Consider the following 20,064-nt stretch of genomic DNA (forward strand, 5'->3'; position numbering starts at 1 on the left):
CTGGCTTAATTTAGTGTGACAGTACCATTAGTTCTAATTGACCCACAGAAGGGATTGTAAGTACCTATGAGACGTGTGGGACTTATGGAGGATTCTGCTTTGTAATTTATTTATTTATTTTTGGTCTTTTCTTTTACACTGGACACAACCGACCATAAAACCAGAAGTCACATTTGCATCCTACTCTGCGTAGCATCCCAGTATTCAGTGAGTGTTCCCAGAAGTCAAAACGCTTTCAAATTTGTATTTATCAAAAATAAAAAGCAAAACAGAAATGATTTAAAAACATTTTTTTGCAACTGATATTGAGTTGGAATGATTAACTGAAATACAGACGGTATCAGCTCTACCCAGAAGGCTGTCATGTTTAGCAACATTTCATCTTTTTGTCATTGTCATTCTTTCAGATTTCATCGATAGAAAGTGTGTGTGTGTGTTTGATTGTCTGTGTGAGCGGTTTGCTGATCAGTGATATAATGTTAGATTAAGATCTAGGCGTGGAAAATTACATGTTTGACTTGTTTGATGTCAAGCAAGGCCCATTGCCTCGCTGAGTAAGTAATAAACATTGATGTTACAGACAAGAAAAACAAAGAGTCTTTGTGTTGGCAGTTTGCTAACGTATGTAATTTCATAAGTAAACTACTAAAATAATCTCCAGCGAAATTTATCCTCAAAGCTACCGCATTTATTCAGATGGGATGTTTGCAGAAGATTACTCCTTGCATGAAATAACAATCTGGGATCATAATTCGTGCACAACCCCGACATTGTTCAGCTTAAGATGTTTGGAGGCACTAGTGTGTTTAAAAAAAACAAACAAAAAAAAAAACAGCTTCAGCCACTGTGAAAACAAGCTCTTGTAAATGCTTATGATAAGTATGATATATTTACAAAGGTATTGGAGTGTGCATTTGATAAGAACATGGATGCCATTATCTTCCACATTTTATAATACTTAATTGCATTTTCCAGAAAAATAAGGCTTAATTTATGCCTTATTTCCTCCTTAGCGAAATAAGAATCTGAGATATCAAGCTAAACAGATTATTTTTGAGTAATATGTTGATAAATTCATAACAGAAGATGACGCAGATGGAATTGAAGTACTTTCACCAGCCACTCCACTAGGCATAACTTAATAGTATGGTTGAGGGTCTCCCATACCTCCAGAACTATCTCTATTCTCCATCAGGCAAACATCGAATCAGCCAATCAAAAGGCACCAACTCAATGCATTCATCAGTATTCACTCAATACAATCTAAGAAACTTCAAAATGAGCAGTGGAATATTAAAGGGGTCACATTATACAGTTTTTCAACACTTTTTCAGGGGCTTCATTGGTCCAGAAACATTTCATTCAAAATGTATTGCCCCAAATGCAGCTTTTCCTTGATTTTCATCCATTTCAATGTTGGATCATAGGAGCTGCATTTAATCTGCTGTGTCGGTGTGAGCTGGACTGGCTCCGCCCACACATGCCCATCTTTGGAAGAGGAGGGAGTACTTCCTCTCGTGGTGCCATGTGCCAGATCAGAGGGTCAAAGGGAGGGCCTACCTTGATGGGGATTGGCTAAACCCCCGATGACACTATATCGGGTTTGATTTCTGATACGTTCGTTGGAGCACACAGGTTTAAATATTGAAACAAACCAGGGAGAGAGAGGACAGACTTTCGTAACTTCTGTGGCGTCCTTCCGAGGTATGGGTATGCATATTACTGTTGGAAAACCATTAGAAAGTGCATTTTGCATAATATGACTCCTTTAAAGAAAGTGCCTTTGAATTTGAAATTGTTGTTGGTGAAAACGGTCTGCCAATTTCAGAAACCATTTATCTATTGAGGTTTCATCTACACCCCCGAACAGTTTGCCAGTTGTTGTAGGTGAATACACAATGGTATTTTCTTTTTTTTTTTTCAAAATAAATTGCAGTGCAGCTGACGCCTCTCAATCCAGACAGAAATCAATGTGAGATTTTAAAACTAGTGTTAATTCCCATTGTCCTCGGTCCAAAAATACAAACTATCCCTTGAGTATACAATCCCGTCTTCCACAGAGAGGAATCCCTTATTAAAGCCATACCAGAACAACCAAAACAAATGACAGCAGACAAATGCAGAAAGCCTTGATTGATGCCATTATTGTAGACACAAAAGAATCAATAGTCGTCTCTTCAAGTGGCTGAACAGGAAGTTGCCGCTGACAGGTGGTGCAGGTGGTATCGTATCCTCATCAGGAGTCCCAGAGGTTTGAGTAAAGTGCAGCCTGAACACAGGTTTAATGAGATGGAGTGAAAACACCTGCGTGAGAGTGCAGCGCGTAATGGCTTTTCATCAGTGTTGGTGTCTGTCTCTCTGAAGAGAGACGTTCTCTCTTTTCCTTAGCTGATGTGAGCATAGATGATATTGACTGCATCACACGTAAATAGAATCAAATATAATTTCATGTTAGATATGACTTTTCATTCTTTCTTGAACATTTTGATGTTTGTGCATCTGAAAATCATATTCAGGCTTTGGAGCAGCCTACCTTCAGCTCTGATGAATAGCAACATTTGACAAAGTTATTTCATTTGACTTCATTATCGTATTTTGAGTGCAACATGCAACGTTGGCATGGCTGATCCGTGCTGAGGAACTCAAAGCTAAAATACTCATGTCAATAACGGCACCCTACTCAATATATTCTGGGGCTGCTTGTGAATTCACAAAGGTTTCAAAGTGTTTTTTCTCTTAAAACTTGTGGAAAAAAGTGACAGAAATGACCAGGCCTGACAAGGATTTTTAGGGGGGGGGGGGGGGTTATTATTAATATTACGATCGTTTAAATCTCAAACAAAAGTGGGTTTTTTTTTCTTCCCGGATTCAATAATATTCTAGTAATTGTCATCATGCTGAGAAAATATAAATTTTTCTCTCTTTTTTCATATATGGGATGTATATAACCTTTTCAACTCATGCTCATCTTGATTTCATATTACACTAAATTACAACATTAGATATGCATTCATTTTAGTGTCTAGGTTGTTTCTTTTGAACTCCTGAATATCGAGAGCTGGGCAATCCTTTGGTCACCATAATACACTACTTGCATCCCTGTACACTCAATTAGTCAGCATTCTTTATCATCGCTTTACAGGCAGAAGCATATTAATACCCATCAACAATGCCATGTATTACAGAAAGACAACACTCCCCTAAAGTTTGAAAGCAACAACAATCTGTGATGTAAATTTATGTTAATTTAATTTGCTGTAGAGAGGGAAGGAGTTTCAGCTTCATTTAACAGGGAAACAAAAGAGCCCGGCTGCCTGGAAACCCTGGGTTTCCACTGCTTTTCCTACAACACTTTTCGTCTTTTCCTCCACTAACAACTACCAACTTGATTTGAGTTTTCATGCAATAAAAGTTTATTTTAAGCCCGTCAGTGGTTATTATGAGTAAATTCCTGTTTGTCATGATGTGCTTCACCAATCTGATAAATCTGATAAATCCCTCCGGTGTGACCAGAGGCAACACAGGGAAGCAGTCAGAGAGACACAGAGGGAGGTATTAAGGAGTTGACTGAAAGACTGCATGATTTGCCCAGTTCGACCCAGATGAGTATTTATTACCCTTTAGCCTTTATAAGCACTCAAGAATAGAACCAACAGCTGACTTCTCACTTCTCACGTCTTCATTTAAACCGTTGGAATCACAGCAGGCAGATTTTCACAGGACTGACATTCTGCTTAGCAAGAAAAATTCAGATATTGGAGTGTGAACTTGTGCTGACAGGGTGCAGATTTTTATAGGTTTTAAGCCGTCGGAGAGAAAACACTACATGTGGAAGTGTGTTTGACCAATGCATTTCATCACCAAGTGGATACTTCAGACATTTAATTACAGATTTAAAGTTTGAATGTGTATGTATGTGTGATCAGAATCATTTTGCGTTGTACTTCCCTACAGTACAAGCACTCACGCTATTAACACAGACAAAGATGTGACAAAGGTTCAATAGACTGCAGTTGTTTCATCACTAACTAGACGCTCAATGCAGGCTGTGAGACAAACTAACAACCCACAAAGGCTTAAAGGTTTAAAAGTTTAAGGGGAAAAGGAGCTTAGGACACACAATCAATTTGGCAAGTTGTCATACTTGGCAGTGTCTTCATTTCCAAAATGACAGTAATGAATTAATGATAACGGAGGACATTAAAAAAAACAAAAAAAACTTGTGTGGCACGCAAAATAAGTGCTGTCAGATGTGTAGGATTTCTATAATTTGGGTAGATAATGACAACGCATTAGACCTCCACTTTAAACTCATCATATCATGACAATTATGTGTTTTGTTCCTTTGTCTTGAAAATAGCCCTTACTCCCGGAAAAATGGCACCTGATTAATGTTTTTATTTTCAAAACTCTGATAACATACAAAAAATGTCACATTTAATAGTGGGCCCCACAAACCGACAATAAACACATATGGGGCATGTTGAGTAGCATATTAAACTGTTATACAGTTGTACTGAAGAAGACACGTCAACAAGACTTTATAACTTTTTACAGAACTTCATTGAGAAATATGTCTCAAACAGACGCATTTTAAGATGCATATCATGAAATTTGCCTTTCAAAAATTGTTTCTATAAATGGCACATAATGGTGTTAATCTGTTAATATTCTGCCTGTGAGTTTTGTGTCTCAGGGTAAAAAAATTATTCTTGAAGTGCAGGCACATAATTGAGTGGCCTCTAAAGGGTTAATGATCTGAGTAATCATGGGGAGGACTGCCAGCTCAGGTCGCCAAGCACTGTTAGTTAGAAGATGGATGGATTGGTGAAAGGGTTTGGATGTTGGCCATACAGAGGACTTTATCACAGTTGCTGAAAGACTTGTCTCTGATTCCACTTCAGTGTTTCTGTCATTTTAATAAAGTCATTCGCTTTTGTGTTTACACTTTCCCTCCATGACAAGTCTGTGCAAAATACAGCAGTAGATCCGTTCATGAATATAGTTGTTTGAGCTCATCGTCCACTAAATCGTCGAGAGACAGTTGAAACTGAGACTCGCTAACTATAACCACTATGAAGCTGTTGTCCTGTCAGAATCCTATCACACATCGCTTTTGACACTCGGGGTCTTGTCTTCTGTTTCTGCTGTGGCTTTGGGTCTGCCAGACCTCTTCCTGTCAGTTTCCTCCTGTTTCTGAGTGCCTTTTGATGGTGAAGGAAACGCGACTGACACCTTACTGTCTTTCAAATTTCTTCGTAGGAAAGGTCCACATTTTAAAGTATTGAAAAAAAAAGTTGGCAAACTCAAAAATTGAAGGAAACACAGACTTCCACAAAATGTTAAGTTTAGCAACTAAACTAATCCTCAATTTACAGTGAGTTGCAGACACATGTTTTTTTGTGTTGTATTTACGTTGTAAATTATTCCTCAGTTTTGGGCAACCTCATTTTTTTTTTTTTAATCGTTTGCCTTTGAGGCGGCCTGGTTGGTCGTCTACCATTTGGAAGATTGCTAGTTCGAGTCCCATCTCCGCATGTTGAAGTGCCCTTTGCCTGGTAGCCACCTCTATTGGTGTGTGAATGTGATTAACAGTGTAAAGCGCTTTGGGGACTGCTTACACGGTGGAAAAGAGATATAAGTGAAATCCATTTACCATTTGAAGCAGTTCAAGCTATTCTTTGGACTTGAATGACAGTAAGTGAGTGTTAAAAATTGGGTTTTATAAAACGTTTTAACAATAGTGAATATTACACGTTAGCATTGAAAATTTTTTTTAAATGACTTGTTACGTGCCCTAACTGTTTTCCATGATTGTTGTGCCAAGACAGTCAAGTCAAAAGCAGTCAGTGTTATCGTTGGGTAGATTTACTATCATTGCATCATATTCGTTCTCATTGTCAGCTTTTCTTGAGTTATTTTATATACATTTATTCAATTTAGTCTCCATTTCAGTAAAGACAAATGCTCCAGCAAAAGTAAAGAGAAGTGGCAAACACTACGCATTTGGAATCTTTGCTACTTAAAGCTATGCTGTTTGAAGCGTGTTTGAAAAAAATGATCCGTTTCATTGTGAATATTTTATTTTGATCTTAAAGAAAAAGAAAAGCTGTCCTCGAACAATGGCAACGACAAAGTCTGGATGTGAAGCTTAAAACGACTTTAATTTAGTATATACAGCAGGATCTGAAATCAGCTGGAGTTTGTTTGACGGTGAGGATTTGACTCCATATGTGAACCATGCATGCCAGTCCTCCAGTCCATTCAGTCGGCGGTACTCCCACATTTAGAAACACCTTGTATGGCTCAGACATGCCATTCAAAGAAAGAGCATCCACCTAGTAGAAAAATCTTTTTCTATGAATAAAAGATAAAAGTCTTGAGTGGAACAAAGGGACTTTCTGATCATAGCATGTGGGTTTCTTTTGATTGTGTGTGTGTGTGCGTGCGTGTGTGTGTGTGTGTGTGTGTGTGTGTGTGTGTGTGTGTGTGTGTGTGTGTGTGTGTGTGTGTGTGTGTGTGTGTGTGTGTGTGTTGGGGGTATAAATTACAAGATTTCAGAAATATATTAATAAGCACAGAAAATCACAATTTAAACATTTATATTTACATCCTTAAAATCAGGAAGTCCCACTTTAAGGGATTCACTTTGTTTCATACGACATGTACAATTTTTACAAAAAGGGGAATAAATAAAATCAAAGATTGTTCTTCATTGCTTAAAGAGCCCCTGGTACTACTGACTGAGGTGCTCTGTGGTGTCTTGTAAAGCCCTGTTTGCTTGAAGTCTTGACGTCTTCCCATAGGAGTGAGAGGTCAGGGCTCCTGCTAAATGAAATATTCCTTGTGGTTTTCACTGGGAGCGCTTGGAGAGTCCGCCTGGCTGCCGAACTGGAAATCGTGGCCGTCTTCAGGCTGAGCTTCTTTTACTTCCTGGTTCTGATATGTCTCTTTTCTGCTGCAAATGAATCTGACCATGACTGCCAATATGGCCGCGGTGACAAAAATCACCACAGCAATTACCCCTGGAAAATCCAACAGAAAAAAAATAATTAAAACCCCTGTGCAAGTGTCACTTGAAGGCACATGTTAAAAAATGGTTCACATTCTTTTTTCCATGAAGCAGAAGTTTAGCGTTAATTTTTATGTCTGTGCAATAAATACAAAGTAGAACCAAAGAGGCAACCATGGCTGTCGGCAAAGTTTAGAAAAATGCCCACCAATCCCTCTAAAGCACTTTTTTTTATAACACTTGTTTATTCATCACCTGAACAGATGAAGTAAATCTGCTTTCAGCAGCAAGCTGAGCTCTTGGCTGTCAATAAAATGAGAAACTTGATAATTACCGTGATTCCGGACTATTGAGCGCACCTGAATATAAACCGCATCCACGAAATTTAAAAAAAAAAAGGTCGGAATTACGTGATGCACCTGAACGCATCAACCAAGTATTGGCTACCTGAAGCTCATTAAGCGTAAAAATCCATAAATTAGCTTATCATTGCTTAAGCCAAGGAGTTCAAAGTGTGTGAAAAAGTAGTGGCTTATCGTCCAGAAATTACGGTATACGCAAGCTGTGGAATAAGAGAGGACTCATCAAAAACTGCTGATTTCACCCTATTTCTAACTGCCTTTTTATCAGGATATACAAAAGACAAAGGCCAAAGGGAAAATGTTTAAAAAGTAATGAGTCACACACAAAAAAACTCAAAACAGAAAAAAAAACAGGAGAAGCCTGTAGACGTGAATAAGTTTGATACTTCGGCTGCATCTCTCCTGAAGTTTTCCACTAAATGAATGGAAAATGTAATGAAAAGCTCCCACTGAGATGGATAGCATTACCTCCAATTAGAGCTGAGTCGCTCCTGATGGTGTTGACTAAAGGTTGACGAGGATCCACTGAACCAGGTTGGTCTGCATACAGCAGAGATGAGAGGAAAACCAAAAGAAGGGAAAAGGTTGTTGTTTTTTTTTGTTGTTGTTTTTTTTGGCAGAATGCATCAAATGAAAACATGCAAAGACAAAAGAGGAACAGAGAGCAGAGTTGACTTGAGAACCATCAGTCAGTGCAGGCAGAGCTCTCTGAAAGCCTCATCACAGTCTTAAAGGAGTTCACTGCAGTTGTCTGACTAATGTCTTATCTCATCTGTCACTGCACTATCACTGTCTGCTATCAGGGGAGGATGCTTAATGAGCCAATGCAAAAGTCTAATGAACAGCAGTAAGAATAATATTAAAGGCGTGCCAGACAGATCCCCTGTTAGGGAGAAAGAGCGCCATGTCTATTGAACAGGATGTGAGGGATAGGTTCCCTCGTACCTGATAAGGAGTGTGTGGTTTCTGCTGTGTAGGGGTTTTCTGAAGAAGAGGAGCCACAGCTTGATTGGAGCAGTGGGCCAGTGACAGTAACGGGGCTGTCAGGACGGAGCAGAGCAGCTTTCAGAGGGCTGATGGAGTTAAAACGAACACCTGACAGGCAGCCAGTGAACCCAAGAGAACCAGACTCGGCCGACTCTGAATCCAATCCGTCAGACTCTGAACACAAGGAGACAGAGAGACAGACAGGGAGAGTTAGGACCGATTTATTATCAGTACAATCCAATTAAACATCTGAAATACTGCCGTGATAGGAATGTTTATCTTGGTGAAACGTTGTTATGATGATAAGTGGTATTTACGTTTTGCAGTTGAAATAAAATCCTGATAAACGATAATGATAGCAACCACATAATATGTCTGAAGACAGAGCTTAACTATTTAAACAATTATTCTGATGACATTCCTGCATAAATAGTCCACCACTATTAATGGCACTTGAATCAGAAGCGGGATGAGACCAAACAAAGCCAGGGTGTTATTTCAGGACTTGTTGACAAGGGAATTAAAACTGTAAAATAAGCAAAAGTGCTAAATAATGAGTCTTCACAGGTGTTGTCACAGCAAACCCATCAGAACACTGGGTGTGAATCTGGGCACTTCTGTATGAAGTTTGCATGTTCCCTTGTGAATGCAGGGGTTATCTCCGGGTAGTCCCTCCTATAGTCCAAAACCATGCATGTTAGCTGATTTTGTGTGAATGTGCTTGTGTGTGGAATCCTGCCCTCGCCCAGAGTCAGCTGGGATTGGCTCCAGCGCCTCGCGACCCTGAACAGGATAAAGTGGTGGAGAAGATGGATGCATGGATGTGAATCCTTAGCATCAGTGGTATCATTACTGTCTGCCTCAGCTCACTAATTTACTCACAATCTCACTTGTTTTACTCATTATTTATTGTTTCTGAGGGGTTTCTTTGCCTCTTTTTTTAAATCTAATTTTATGACTAATTAAAATTCAATGAAAGCAATTTGAGAACTTCTCTGCTGCTAATACCTTGTACAAAGTGTTATAAACAAAAGTTATCATTGTATACAACTATTGCAGGAAAAACAGAAGGCATAAAACATGCCAGACATCTTTTTTTTTTGAAAAGTTGATTTAGGTTGTATCACATACTTGGACTCTTTTAAGCTTTTAATACAAAAAAAAGATGAAGCTATGTGTTTCCTTTTGTTAAAAAGGAAGCTCCATTTTAATAGTGATGTGCCAGACCAAGCAGTATTAAATTGCTGATAACCAACATGCTCAAAGTGCACTAATGAAGACTGAAAGGGTAATTAAACTGTACAATAAGAAAAGTGTGTGGTAGAACAAGTAGAGTCTCAGCAGTGATAATGGTGCCAGAGGGAGGGCAAACAGGTCATTAAAATCAATTTATTCACCCTTGAGCATGAGTGAGCCGAACAAATTTATTGGCAGTCTACATGATTGTTTTCCTTGGGAACAACTGCAGTTTGTAGCCTGAAAGTGTTTTTAGAGTTTGGAGTCATCAAAACATGATGTTTTATTCTCTCCATAAATATCCACAGCATAATTAGGCCCATCTTATTTCAGTGAGACATGGACAAAACACAAATCTGGAAGTTTCGAACCCTAAACACTTGCATGAAAAATAAACAAACCAGTAATATCTATTTCCTTAATCAGACATTTTCAAACATTCCTTCGACAGACACATTTGCATTACTGCGATATACTGCCTCGCATTTGTTGTGCAAACCTTCAGTAGGAACTACCTTTGGGTCTTCCTGGTGTTCACTGCTTTACTCTTTATGACATCAGGTGCTAAATAACAACCGGACGCAGTTATGAATGTCGCTTCGGACTATAATCACTCAGTGCAATTTGATTACACAGCAGCACACCACTGGCAGTAATCTAAGTTACTACCAGAGAGAGGTAACTTTCCATCAGAGAAATAGTGGCACAGTTAAAAGAAGCTTATCAGCTGCATAACATCAGATAAAAATGTGAAACTCAATATAATAATAGGGGGAAAAAAAAGGTTGATTTGTAGTGTAGCGCTACTTATAATAATCAAAGAAAAGGCATAAGGGGCATATAGTGGGATAGGAGAAGAGCTAAACAGCTGTATTGCTTGGTGTATTATGCATATCAATTCTTTATTGATTACAAAACAAACTACAACGTTATTTGCACAGTTGGCTGTTACTCTTTTATGACAAGATAAAGCGCATGCGAAGCAAGAGTAATTATTTTTGGGATACACCATAAACCAAGAAAATGGAACTCGCTTCACCCAACATGCAGGCACACAACTGTAACCAGCTTCGACATATTAAATATTCAGCATGTGCTGATTGTGACAAAGGCATGTAAGTCAACAGTAAAATCACTCTGTAAGTATTTGTGCAATAGTGAAAAAGATAGAATTAAACAATTACAATGAACAGTTTGCATTCAGGCATCACAGGGAGAACACCTTGTTTTAATATTCCAGACGTGGGACCTTTTTGTCAGTTTTCATGTTCTCTTCATGTGTGGGTTTCCTTCCATTTCCTCCCATTGACCTGTCCGAGGTGGACACAGTCTTTCGCTGGTTGTACTGTATGACCTGTTCCAGCACAGAGCAAAGCTTATCGAGATAAAGCAAGATAGACAGTTGTAATTCTCAACTGAGAATAGAAAATATATAAAATGTTTTGTTGTCTAGTATTAGTCCGCGACTTTTCTTATTCAGCCAAACCCAGTTACTGATGGCACTGAGCCTGTATCAGTATGCTGAAAGGATGCTATCTCTCTCTCTCTCTCTCTCTCTCTCTCTCTCTCTCTCTCTCTCTCTCTCTCTCTCTCTCTCTCTCTCTCTCTCTCTCTCTCCTGCTCCCCATTAGTTGGGCTGATGGATGGCAGGACTGGCAGGGAGTGGCAGTAAATCAACAGTCTCGCTCCCTCTCAGATACTAATATGACTGTTAGGCATCTGGCACAGCACCCGGGCAGCTGGGTCACCTGCGAACATGGCCTGGGTCAACAATGACAAAGCTGAGGAGGGGGACCTATAAAAAGTGACACCCTCATCGTCTCAACTTGCTTTCACTAAAACTGGGGGGATAATCTCTCCAAGCTGGTCAATCTGCGACTTTTGACTGAACTTGACTTAAAAGTGCAAATTTTCCTCTGTGCTATTATTTTATTAAGTAATACTTATACATTCATGAGTATTTTTTAAAGTAGCCATATCATTTGAATGTTAAGAACATTTGACTCCATGCAATCGATTTAAGTGCTACAAATTAAAATACCAATTCACTATTGTACAACGCCTACGATTAAAATTAATATTCAGGTACTTTGATTTACTTTTCAGACAACATGTTATTTCTCAAAGCAGAGCAGATATTTCTTTTGAGATTGGCCTCGGAGTTAAAGAAGCAAACCTGGGATTTAAATTCATGCTCATCTCACGCATCATTCAGCTCAAAGGCTAGTTTGGCTGAATGATGCAAAATGCAAATCCTGAAGCAGCACAAGCTAGAGCTGCACATGTGGGAAAAGAAATTGAGCTAAACATGAAGCAGGCAAGCTCTGAGCTAAATGCGGCATACTTACAGCACTGCTTTGTGTGTTCATGAATATACACTGTTCCATTCACTTAAATTAATAAATGAAATGAAAAGCATTTAAGCTTCTCTCGACCCCATAGATGAATCGGAAATGAATGCTATTATAGCAAAAGCAAAACCTTTGGAGATCAATATGTCTGATATGAACAGTAAAGTACACAGCAACGCCTCACTCCAGGCTAAACAGACAGTATCAATATATAGTGGTTGCTTATGTTTCTGAACAACATGCACACTGTTGACCTGCCTCCCACCGTAGAGGGCTGTTGCGTCTCCCCAAGAGTGTGTTCTCATCACGCAGAAGTTAAAAGGCAGTACGCAACACAATTACCACTTCATGCTCATGACGCCGTTCCAGGCCACAACAGGGAAGAGTGTCGCTGCATTCCTTTGTTCAGTGTACCATCCCAGACAGAATTCATGTTGGTCTTTCATTCCAGCACACCATATGAAGAAATGGTGCTGCTTAATGAAGTTCCACTAACTGGCCTAGCCATCAAGAACTGCTTGTTCGGTACGCTAATAATATTCAGAGGTGCAGGTAACTGTTCCAGCTTTGTTGTACAGAATTATCACAGGGACTCCCTTCACTTCCTGGAGTACAGGAACAATGATTTGAATTACGTCAATACAGTGAGTCCACCTCTTGTGTACTGCCATGCCTGTGTACTGACTACGGAGAGCAATAACAGAAGCAGAGGTAGACTATGGAAGCAATGCAAAGCGATACATTGACTACAAGTTTTATGCAGATGATGCTCTCACATCTTTTGGTAAAGAAGAAGAGGCCATCAGTGTGTTGAGTTGGACAAAGCAAACGCTTGCAGCTTCAAACTGCACAGTGCAAAACATTTCTCCAAACTGACAATCAGCAATTGAAGCATTCCCATCTGCAGATTCCTCCAAAGATGTTGGTAATCAAGATCGTTTTACAGACGACTTATCTGTGGAGCACAGCCCTTGGACTACTTTAGAATATGCACAAAGACCCTTTCACATTCTGGATCAACCCTCACCAGAAATCCATACAGGCGTAAAGTCTACAGTAAACGTACATTCAGGCTACAAGCCATGAAGGACAAATTGAAGTAGGCCTGTTATATATATGACTACATACTCCTGGAACAAAATAAATCAGATGTGTCCTGACAACTCTGATGACTGCAATTGTAGCTGTCATGAATGCCAGACATCTTGTCGTAGTGGCACCACCTCCAGAGTTGCCTCTTACAATGCCTCTTACCCTGAACACCAGCTGTACTTCAATGATGTAGACACAAAAGAGACATTAAGACAGTTTCAAAGCTTGGCAGATGCTTTTTTAACCTGGTAGATGAGCAAGTATCTCAAGAAACTATAGTTTCATCATAAATGACAACAGAGGAACTCAAATATTTTGTTCTTTTGAAAATGAACAAGAATGATTGTACTGTGTCCATTGTTTTAAAGACCATTCCGTTGGTAGTTGGAGTGGTGCGTAACGTTGGTGCAGGTTGTTAAAGATGGCTCCAAGAAAACCTTCTCTTGTCCAGATACAGATGTAGCATTGGTCCTCCATTCGAAAGACAGATTCTTGTTCGTTAGCGTGGGATTATCACCGATCCCAAATCCCACAAGCATTTGCATTTGAATAAACTGAGTGAAGTTCAGTTAAACTCTGAATGCAGCAAAATCCAATGTGCTCCAAATAGACCAAACACAAGACGTCATGAGCTTCAGAAACCCCATACCCTGCTGCTATCTTGATGCCTTTAGACGCCAAAAAAGCTGTCGGGGGTGCTTATCAATTGAAAACACCACCACAGTAATCCAGCCTTGTTGGGGAAATTGTGCCACAGAAAATGTCACAAGCATGCCATTTGGAATCAACGTTTGGTCCAAGTTAAAAATACCAAAATGATGGCAAAGTGAATCTCACAATATTTAGTTTTTAAGTATTTATGGTGCAATTATAAGACTTTGCACAAAGCAACTAAGGCTTTGCTGCAGCTGATTTTCATATTTTAATATAACACTTTTTTTTTCACCCCAAATATTTACTTAGTAATTTTCTCCCGCATTGAATAAAAATTGTATGACAGAAGTTTAGTTCACCTGAGGAGTGAGTAATGGCGATTACATATCACTTGAATATCGCTACATCAACCTGCCCCAAAACATTGATAAAGTTGATGTTTAAATATAAAAACATACAGACAAAAAGTATATAAAGTTGATGTCAAATTTTTCTGTGAAAATCTAAACTTGACTCTGTGGTCATTGTTAAATTAGTGATCAATGTTTGCAAACAGATGGATTTTTCCTCTGACACTTTTTTTCAAATTCGGTTCAGGAGGCTCACAAGTTGGACTCCAACCAAGACAGTCAACCATGCACACAATCACGACAGATCTTTCAATATTTCTGAAACAGGAAACGTTTCCTCTAAAGTTTCATACATGGTCTAAACCTAAATCTTTTTTTTTTTTCTTGTCATTTTTCAAGACATATTTCACTGAGAATTGGGGCCAAATGCAGCAACTGCTGAAAAGCAGGGTTACCCGTCTTTCCAAGACCAAACACAGAGACAGGCAAGCACACACATATCCAATTCAGAGACACCGATCAGAGTAGTAAACCCCTGTTTGGCTTCGGCAAATAAGGCTAAGTACCAGAAGAAAACCAACAGAGGCACACAAATTTACATCAGCGTCGGGAACCCATTATTTCTGATGACACTTTGATATTATGAAGAATGAATTGTAAAAAAAAGTTGCAGATAATTTTATAAACTCATTTTTCTTAAAGTTGATAAAATCTCTAGGTGATTCATCTGTTCTGCAGCTATAATAGAAATGATGCTTAAGAGCATTATTCTGGCACACAGACACAAGGTTGGACTTCACTGTCTGACTTCCTGGTTTAGTCTGACCTCACCTGCAGCAGCTGAGACTTATTGGTTGTTATGCTGAATAGCGAGGCGCTGACTCCAATCTTCCAAGTAATTTGTTCTTTTCAATCTCTCCTCATTACCATACAAAGTGAAGGACCTTTTCTGATGTTATTACCATTACAGCTGTCGGGATCCTCGCTCAGCGAGAAAGATACAAAGACGTGATTGGTCACTGCTTTTATAAAACCAAATGGAAGTGCACAAACATGCTGTCTTTTCTTAACTTTCGCATTAATAACGCAGCACTGTAATTTACAAAAGAACGTCTACGCATCCACATGGCTCCTATAATGCTCCTGATGCATAATACCACGTTACAGTTAGAGGTTGCACCACCAACTTTTCAACTTTTTCTTGAACAGCACGAAAACTGTCGCTCAGGAACCAACTTTTCCGTTGGTCCAACCGAAGGCAGCGTTTTGTCACATGAGGCTGAATATCAGCAACTGTTATTCAAATGATTCTGAGCCTCACTTACCCTTCACTCTTCCGAGAATAAGTGATTGGATGCTGTTGAATTCCACATCAGATGTCAGGTTGAAGTCCTCTCTGGCGTTCTCGTCAATCTGAAACATCATGTTTGTCAAGTGAAGATTTATAATAATAATAATGATGAGTCAAGGATGGGGCTCCTAATGTGAAATCAACGGATACTTGAAACAGTTTTACGTTTTTGAAAGCACCAAAACTATCCATGTCAGTTCAGCCTCTGAACTCTAATCTCCAACAGTATATGCTGCAAACCAAAAGTCTTTGTGGGTCATGGCAAGGCGGCAGAAAAGTGTGGCGATAGTGGAGGAGGCCAATCCATGAGAGACACTCTCTTCATAATAAACAGAGGGTCTGTGATACATTGCTTGCAAAAACAGACACGTCTCTTGTTCCATTCATCAATAAGACATTTCTTAATGGTGACCAAACTGAGAGTTAAAAGGAGCCACAGAAATCAGGGAAACTTAAAGTACTTGAAATTAAAAAAGAAAATGACTGTTTATGTGGAGTTTAACAAGGATTCTTGTAGAGTTTTTGGACATTATAAATTCACTAAAATCGACTTTTTCTCCCCTTTTAAAAGTGATAATAATGAGATAAACTATCGAACACTGGATTTAAAAATGTATATTTATAAGTTTATATATCATACTGAGCTGAATTGTTATCTTTAACATAAAGTAGCTCACCTTGTTTTCATTTTCCCATCAGAGTGTACATTATACATTACAGTTTTGTGTCGGGGACATATCTTTACACGTCACAATCTGTTTCATTGTAGATTAAATAACATAAACATTTCTGCATCTACGTGAGCTGGATGTGATATTGCGAAATGTACGTTGGGTTTTCACCTGGACAGAGACGGAGTACGCCAGTCGCCTGACAATCACTGTGTGCAGTCGACTGTCAGCCAAGTTCACCACCCTGCTGCTCAACACCTCCACATCTCTTCCACTGTGTAGCTTGTACCTCAGCTCCAGCTCATCTTCACCAACAAACACGTTTAAAAAAAGCATACAGACATGTGTTTTAAATACATAGAATAGAATAGAATAGAATAGAATAGAAAAGAATAGATATACTTTATTAATCCCAGAGGTAAATTCTTGCAGCATTGCTCCAAGCAGAAAAGAAAACGGAAAGAATTGCATAGAAGCCAAAATATCAACACGACAGAATAAAGTTAAATAAGTAATAATAAATACTAATATATTCAGGGCACAGCCATTGACTGGCATAGAAGAATTCTATTAACAAAAACAAAACAAACAGAATTTACAGGGAGGAGTTAAAGAGTCTTATGGCCACAGGAATGAAGAACTCCTGTGACTCTGTGCTGCACTTTGGTGGAATGAGTCTGTTACTGAAGGAGCTCCTGCTGTTGACCAGGACGTTACGGAGGGTGAGAGTCATTGTTCAGGATGGACCCCATTTTGGACAAGATCCTCCTCTTTTGAGAACTCATGCAGAGTCCATCTCCGACCCCACCCCCACCACGTCACTGGCCTTTCTGATGAGTTTGTTGAACCTGTCGGCCACCCTCAGCCTGCTGCCCCAGCATGCAACAGAATAGAAGATAGGCCCTCTTCTTTTTGTTGACGATGGCATTGATGTCCTTTGTTATCCACAGCTTGCTGTGAGGATAACAAAGGACCGGCCTGGTTGGGATGATACTATCCACATAGAAGGTGAATATATACCCAGTGACACATTCTGTGAGACTATTGATGTCCTCGCCATGGGGGTTCACATAGTCCCGGCCAGTCTGTCACCTCAAAGCACAGGCAGTGAGTTCATATTTTAAAAAATACTTTTGTCAGTGTACAAAACAGCAATCAAAAATCACAAATACTGTTTAATTGGTAATATTTATACAACACTGAAGCTTGTGACAGTGACAGTGGATTTGCAGCCTGTAGAAATCAGCTTCAGTTTAACCTATTTGTTTAAAACAATTGAGAATAGTTGTGCCCTGGGCGCTAAGATTATAGAGCAGCTCTGCCTAATTTGACGTTTCTCAAGAAGATTCAAATTAACAATTTGCTAAATTTTTTCATTAGTTGATGTGGAGCTGAGGATTATAGAGTCACAAGAGTTAGTTTTATATCGCCGCCACAACAAGAAATTTCCAAAGTTGAAACAATGAACAAACATTTTGTGTTTCAATCGTCACGGTTTGCAACCACATACTTTTGAGTCTTTAGTTGACTCAAGCACTTATTCCTAAGCTTGTTTACTACATTTCTGAATAAATCTTTTAATTTGCCTTGCAGAGCATGCAAGAGAGTGAGCCTTTTGTGTTCATGCTGCCTTCCCTGTATGAGGGTGGAGCTACTGCTGGGTGATGGAAAACATTCCACTAACTGTGCACTGCTGGTGATTTCTTCCAGAGACCCTGCTCGCTCAGTTTAAAACATGCAAATGTTGTTTTATCAGGGGGCCACAGGCTTGATTGCTTTTGTGTTAACTAATTCACGGACAGGTATCTATTTCAGTGGAAATGTTCAAGATTGTAAATATACTTTTTCATTTCTGCAACTAAGTTTATTTACACACAATTAAGATAATGTTTGCCATTGTTTGAAGAAACCATGAATGGTCAGGAAAAACACATTTATTTGTAATGGGGTCAGAATTCAATTAATACGACATCACAGAATAGCATCATTACACCGCAATAGTCGCCGATCAAATGTTTGCAAAACCTAATCCTTATTGTGGTGTAATACACCCTGTTACCTTGACGACAACTTACGGTCTTTTGTGATAGTTGTTAGCAATGAGCTGTTTGATCTATTTGCCGGTGAAGCTGCTAATTCTTCTGGGCCAAATTTCCCCAGATCCCGCTAATTCATTGTTTGTCTTTCATGGGCCGCACATTTGAGATCTGTAAACCAGATCGATGGTCTTGAGATCAGGAGACCGATGGTCCCTCCAGAGCCTTTACTTTCTTTCTCATGCAGCCACTAAAGGGTACAATTGGAATTGAGTCTGGTATCATTATCACACAGGATAATTCAAGTGTATCCCATGGATCAGCCTGATGCATTCTTTTTCACTATATGCTCAGTGCATCTGTGGCTGACATGTTAAAAGCCTCAGAGAACCAGCTCCACGATTCAGAGTGTCATTTTCATCACATGCCTCGTAGATTCCACTCAAGTTTTTAGTTGTATTGGTGCAATAATAGCCTGTTTTTCTGGAAACACAACCATGCACTTCATATTTGTTCAAGTACCTCCTTTTGGTTGATCTTGAAAAAGCTACGTCTTTCCTGGAGGTTTTTCTTTGCTTGGTATTAAATTTTCATGCAGCTCTGGAGGAAATCTTTGGTGTTCCACTACACTATGTCAATATGTACACAACAACCTCTAGTTTTACACTTCTTTATCAGCGTTCAAACACTACTGTTCTCAAATCCGTTTTCCCGATTCATAAAGTTCAACTACATTTTCTCACAGTACTTTGACAGTTCTTTTGATTTCCCCTGAATGAAAAGCGCGATCTCTCAAGAGCTTGAAAACTTGAAAACTCACTGACCACTGTTCCACAGATATTTATTCAAATTAATTGAGACAGGCATATGCACTCACCTTGAATGGCCTTTTATAAATAACTAATTATCATTTGAAAATGTGTCACACTATTATGTGATGATAAATGGTATTCTAATACATTCTGGAATACGAAATACTACATTGTGACTTGTGATAAAAGTTTTGTTCTTTACAGTAATATATTTATTTTTCTGCCTGTAATGTTTGCTGATGTATCCTATATTGCTTTGTTTAAACGTTGTATTTTTTCTTTTAAGGTAATGGCTTCTTTTCATTGGCGATGGTTTCCACCTGTACTGTAATATTGGATCTTATTTGTTATCTGCATGCCACCTATGGCTCGGTCCCAAGGCCTTAGTTTGTCACAGTCACAAATACTTAAATTGGAGAGGGAACAAGCATGATGGTCAATACTTGTATCAAAATCATCAACATTTTCAGTGCAAAGAAAATGTTGTCCTTCAATGAAAAACACGAATGATGTACAGATATTAAAAATATGTGTCAACATTTTGGAAATGAAACATTACATAGATCATAGGATTCTGCATATAGAGTTCAACAGCATCTTGGAAAGGAAACTCCTCCAACTGGTTACGCTCGTATGAAAGTCAAATTGAGCTGGTTCAGTCAATCTATAGATAAGCAGCAACGCAGCCGTGCCTTTTTTATTCTAGACAGTAAAACTCCTCTCTGCTTCATCATCAGGATGAGTGAGATACTTACAGACCAATCAGAGGTCGTTTTTCAAAAGGTATATACCACGTGGCATTGATTGACCAATCATGTTGCCCGTTACTGGACATAATGCAAAACTGGAAGTCAGTTGAGAATTGCGTACTCAAGAGGATAATTCACTTTATTTAGGCGAAAGATAGATTTAGACAGAATTAGATGGTAACAAGTGGTGATGGTCATTATACACATATTGTGGACGGCTTTGAGCAACCCGTCCACTATATTTTCGGCCGTCTTTTCCAAAAATGTACCGTCCAAATGACGACTGGACGGCTCGCTGCCTAAAACCATGCTTGAACATTGTGAGGCAGTAGGATGACAGACCTCATCCAGATGGAGGAAATGAGAAATTGACTAAGTAGACAATGATATGAAGTAATTGT

General features: G+C 39.1%; 1 protein-coding gene across 1 annotated transcript in view; it reads right to left on the bottom strand.

Moving 5' to 3' along the window:
- Positions 1-6,828: 6,828 nt before the first annotated feature.
- The window catches only part of LOC308115616 (contactin-associated protein-like 4), a gene marked incomplete at both ends in the record, with an annotated part of 108,741 nt that continues 95,505 nt past the window's right edge, over positions 6,829-20,064 (bottom strand). The window contains 5 exons of the mRNA XM_080473209.1: positions 6,829-7,025; positions 7,843-7,914; positions 8,320-8,535; positions 15,370-15,457; positions 16,238-16,371. Of these exons, the coding sequence (XP_080329335.1) occupies positions 6,829-7,025; positions 7,843-7,914; positions 8,320-8,535; positions 15,370-15,457; positions 16,238-16,371 (707 nt within the window). The remainder of the gene's footprint in view (positions 7,026-7,842; positions 7,915-8,319; positions 8,536-15,369; positions 15,458-16,237; positions 16,372-20,064) is intronic.

The sequence above is a fragment of the Lipophrys pholis genome, assembly GCF_963383615.2.
Source record: "Lipophrys pholis genome assembly, chromosome: 10".
Lineage (NCBI taxonomy): Eukaryota > Metazoa > Chordata > Actinopteri > Blenniiformes > Blenniidae > Lipophrys > Lipophrys pholis.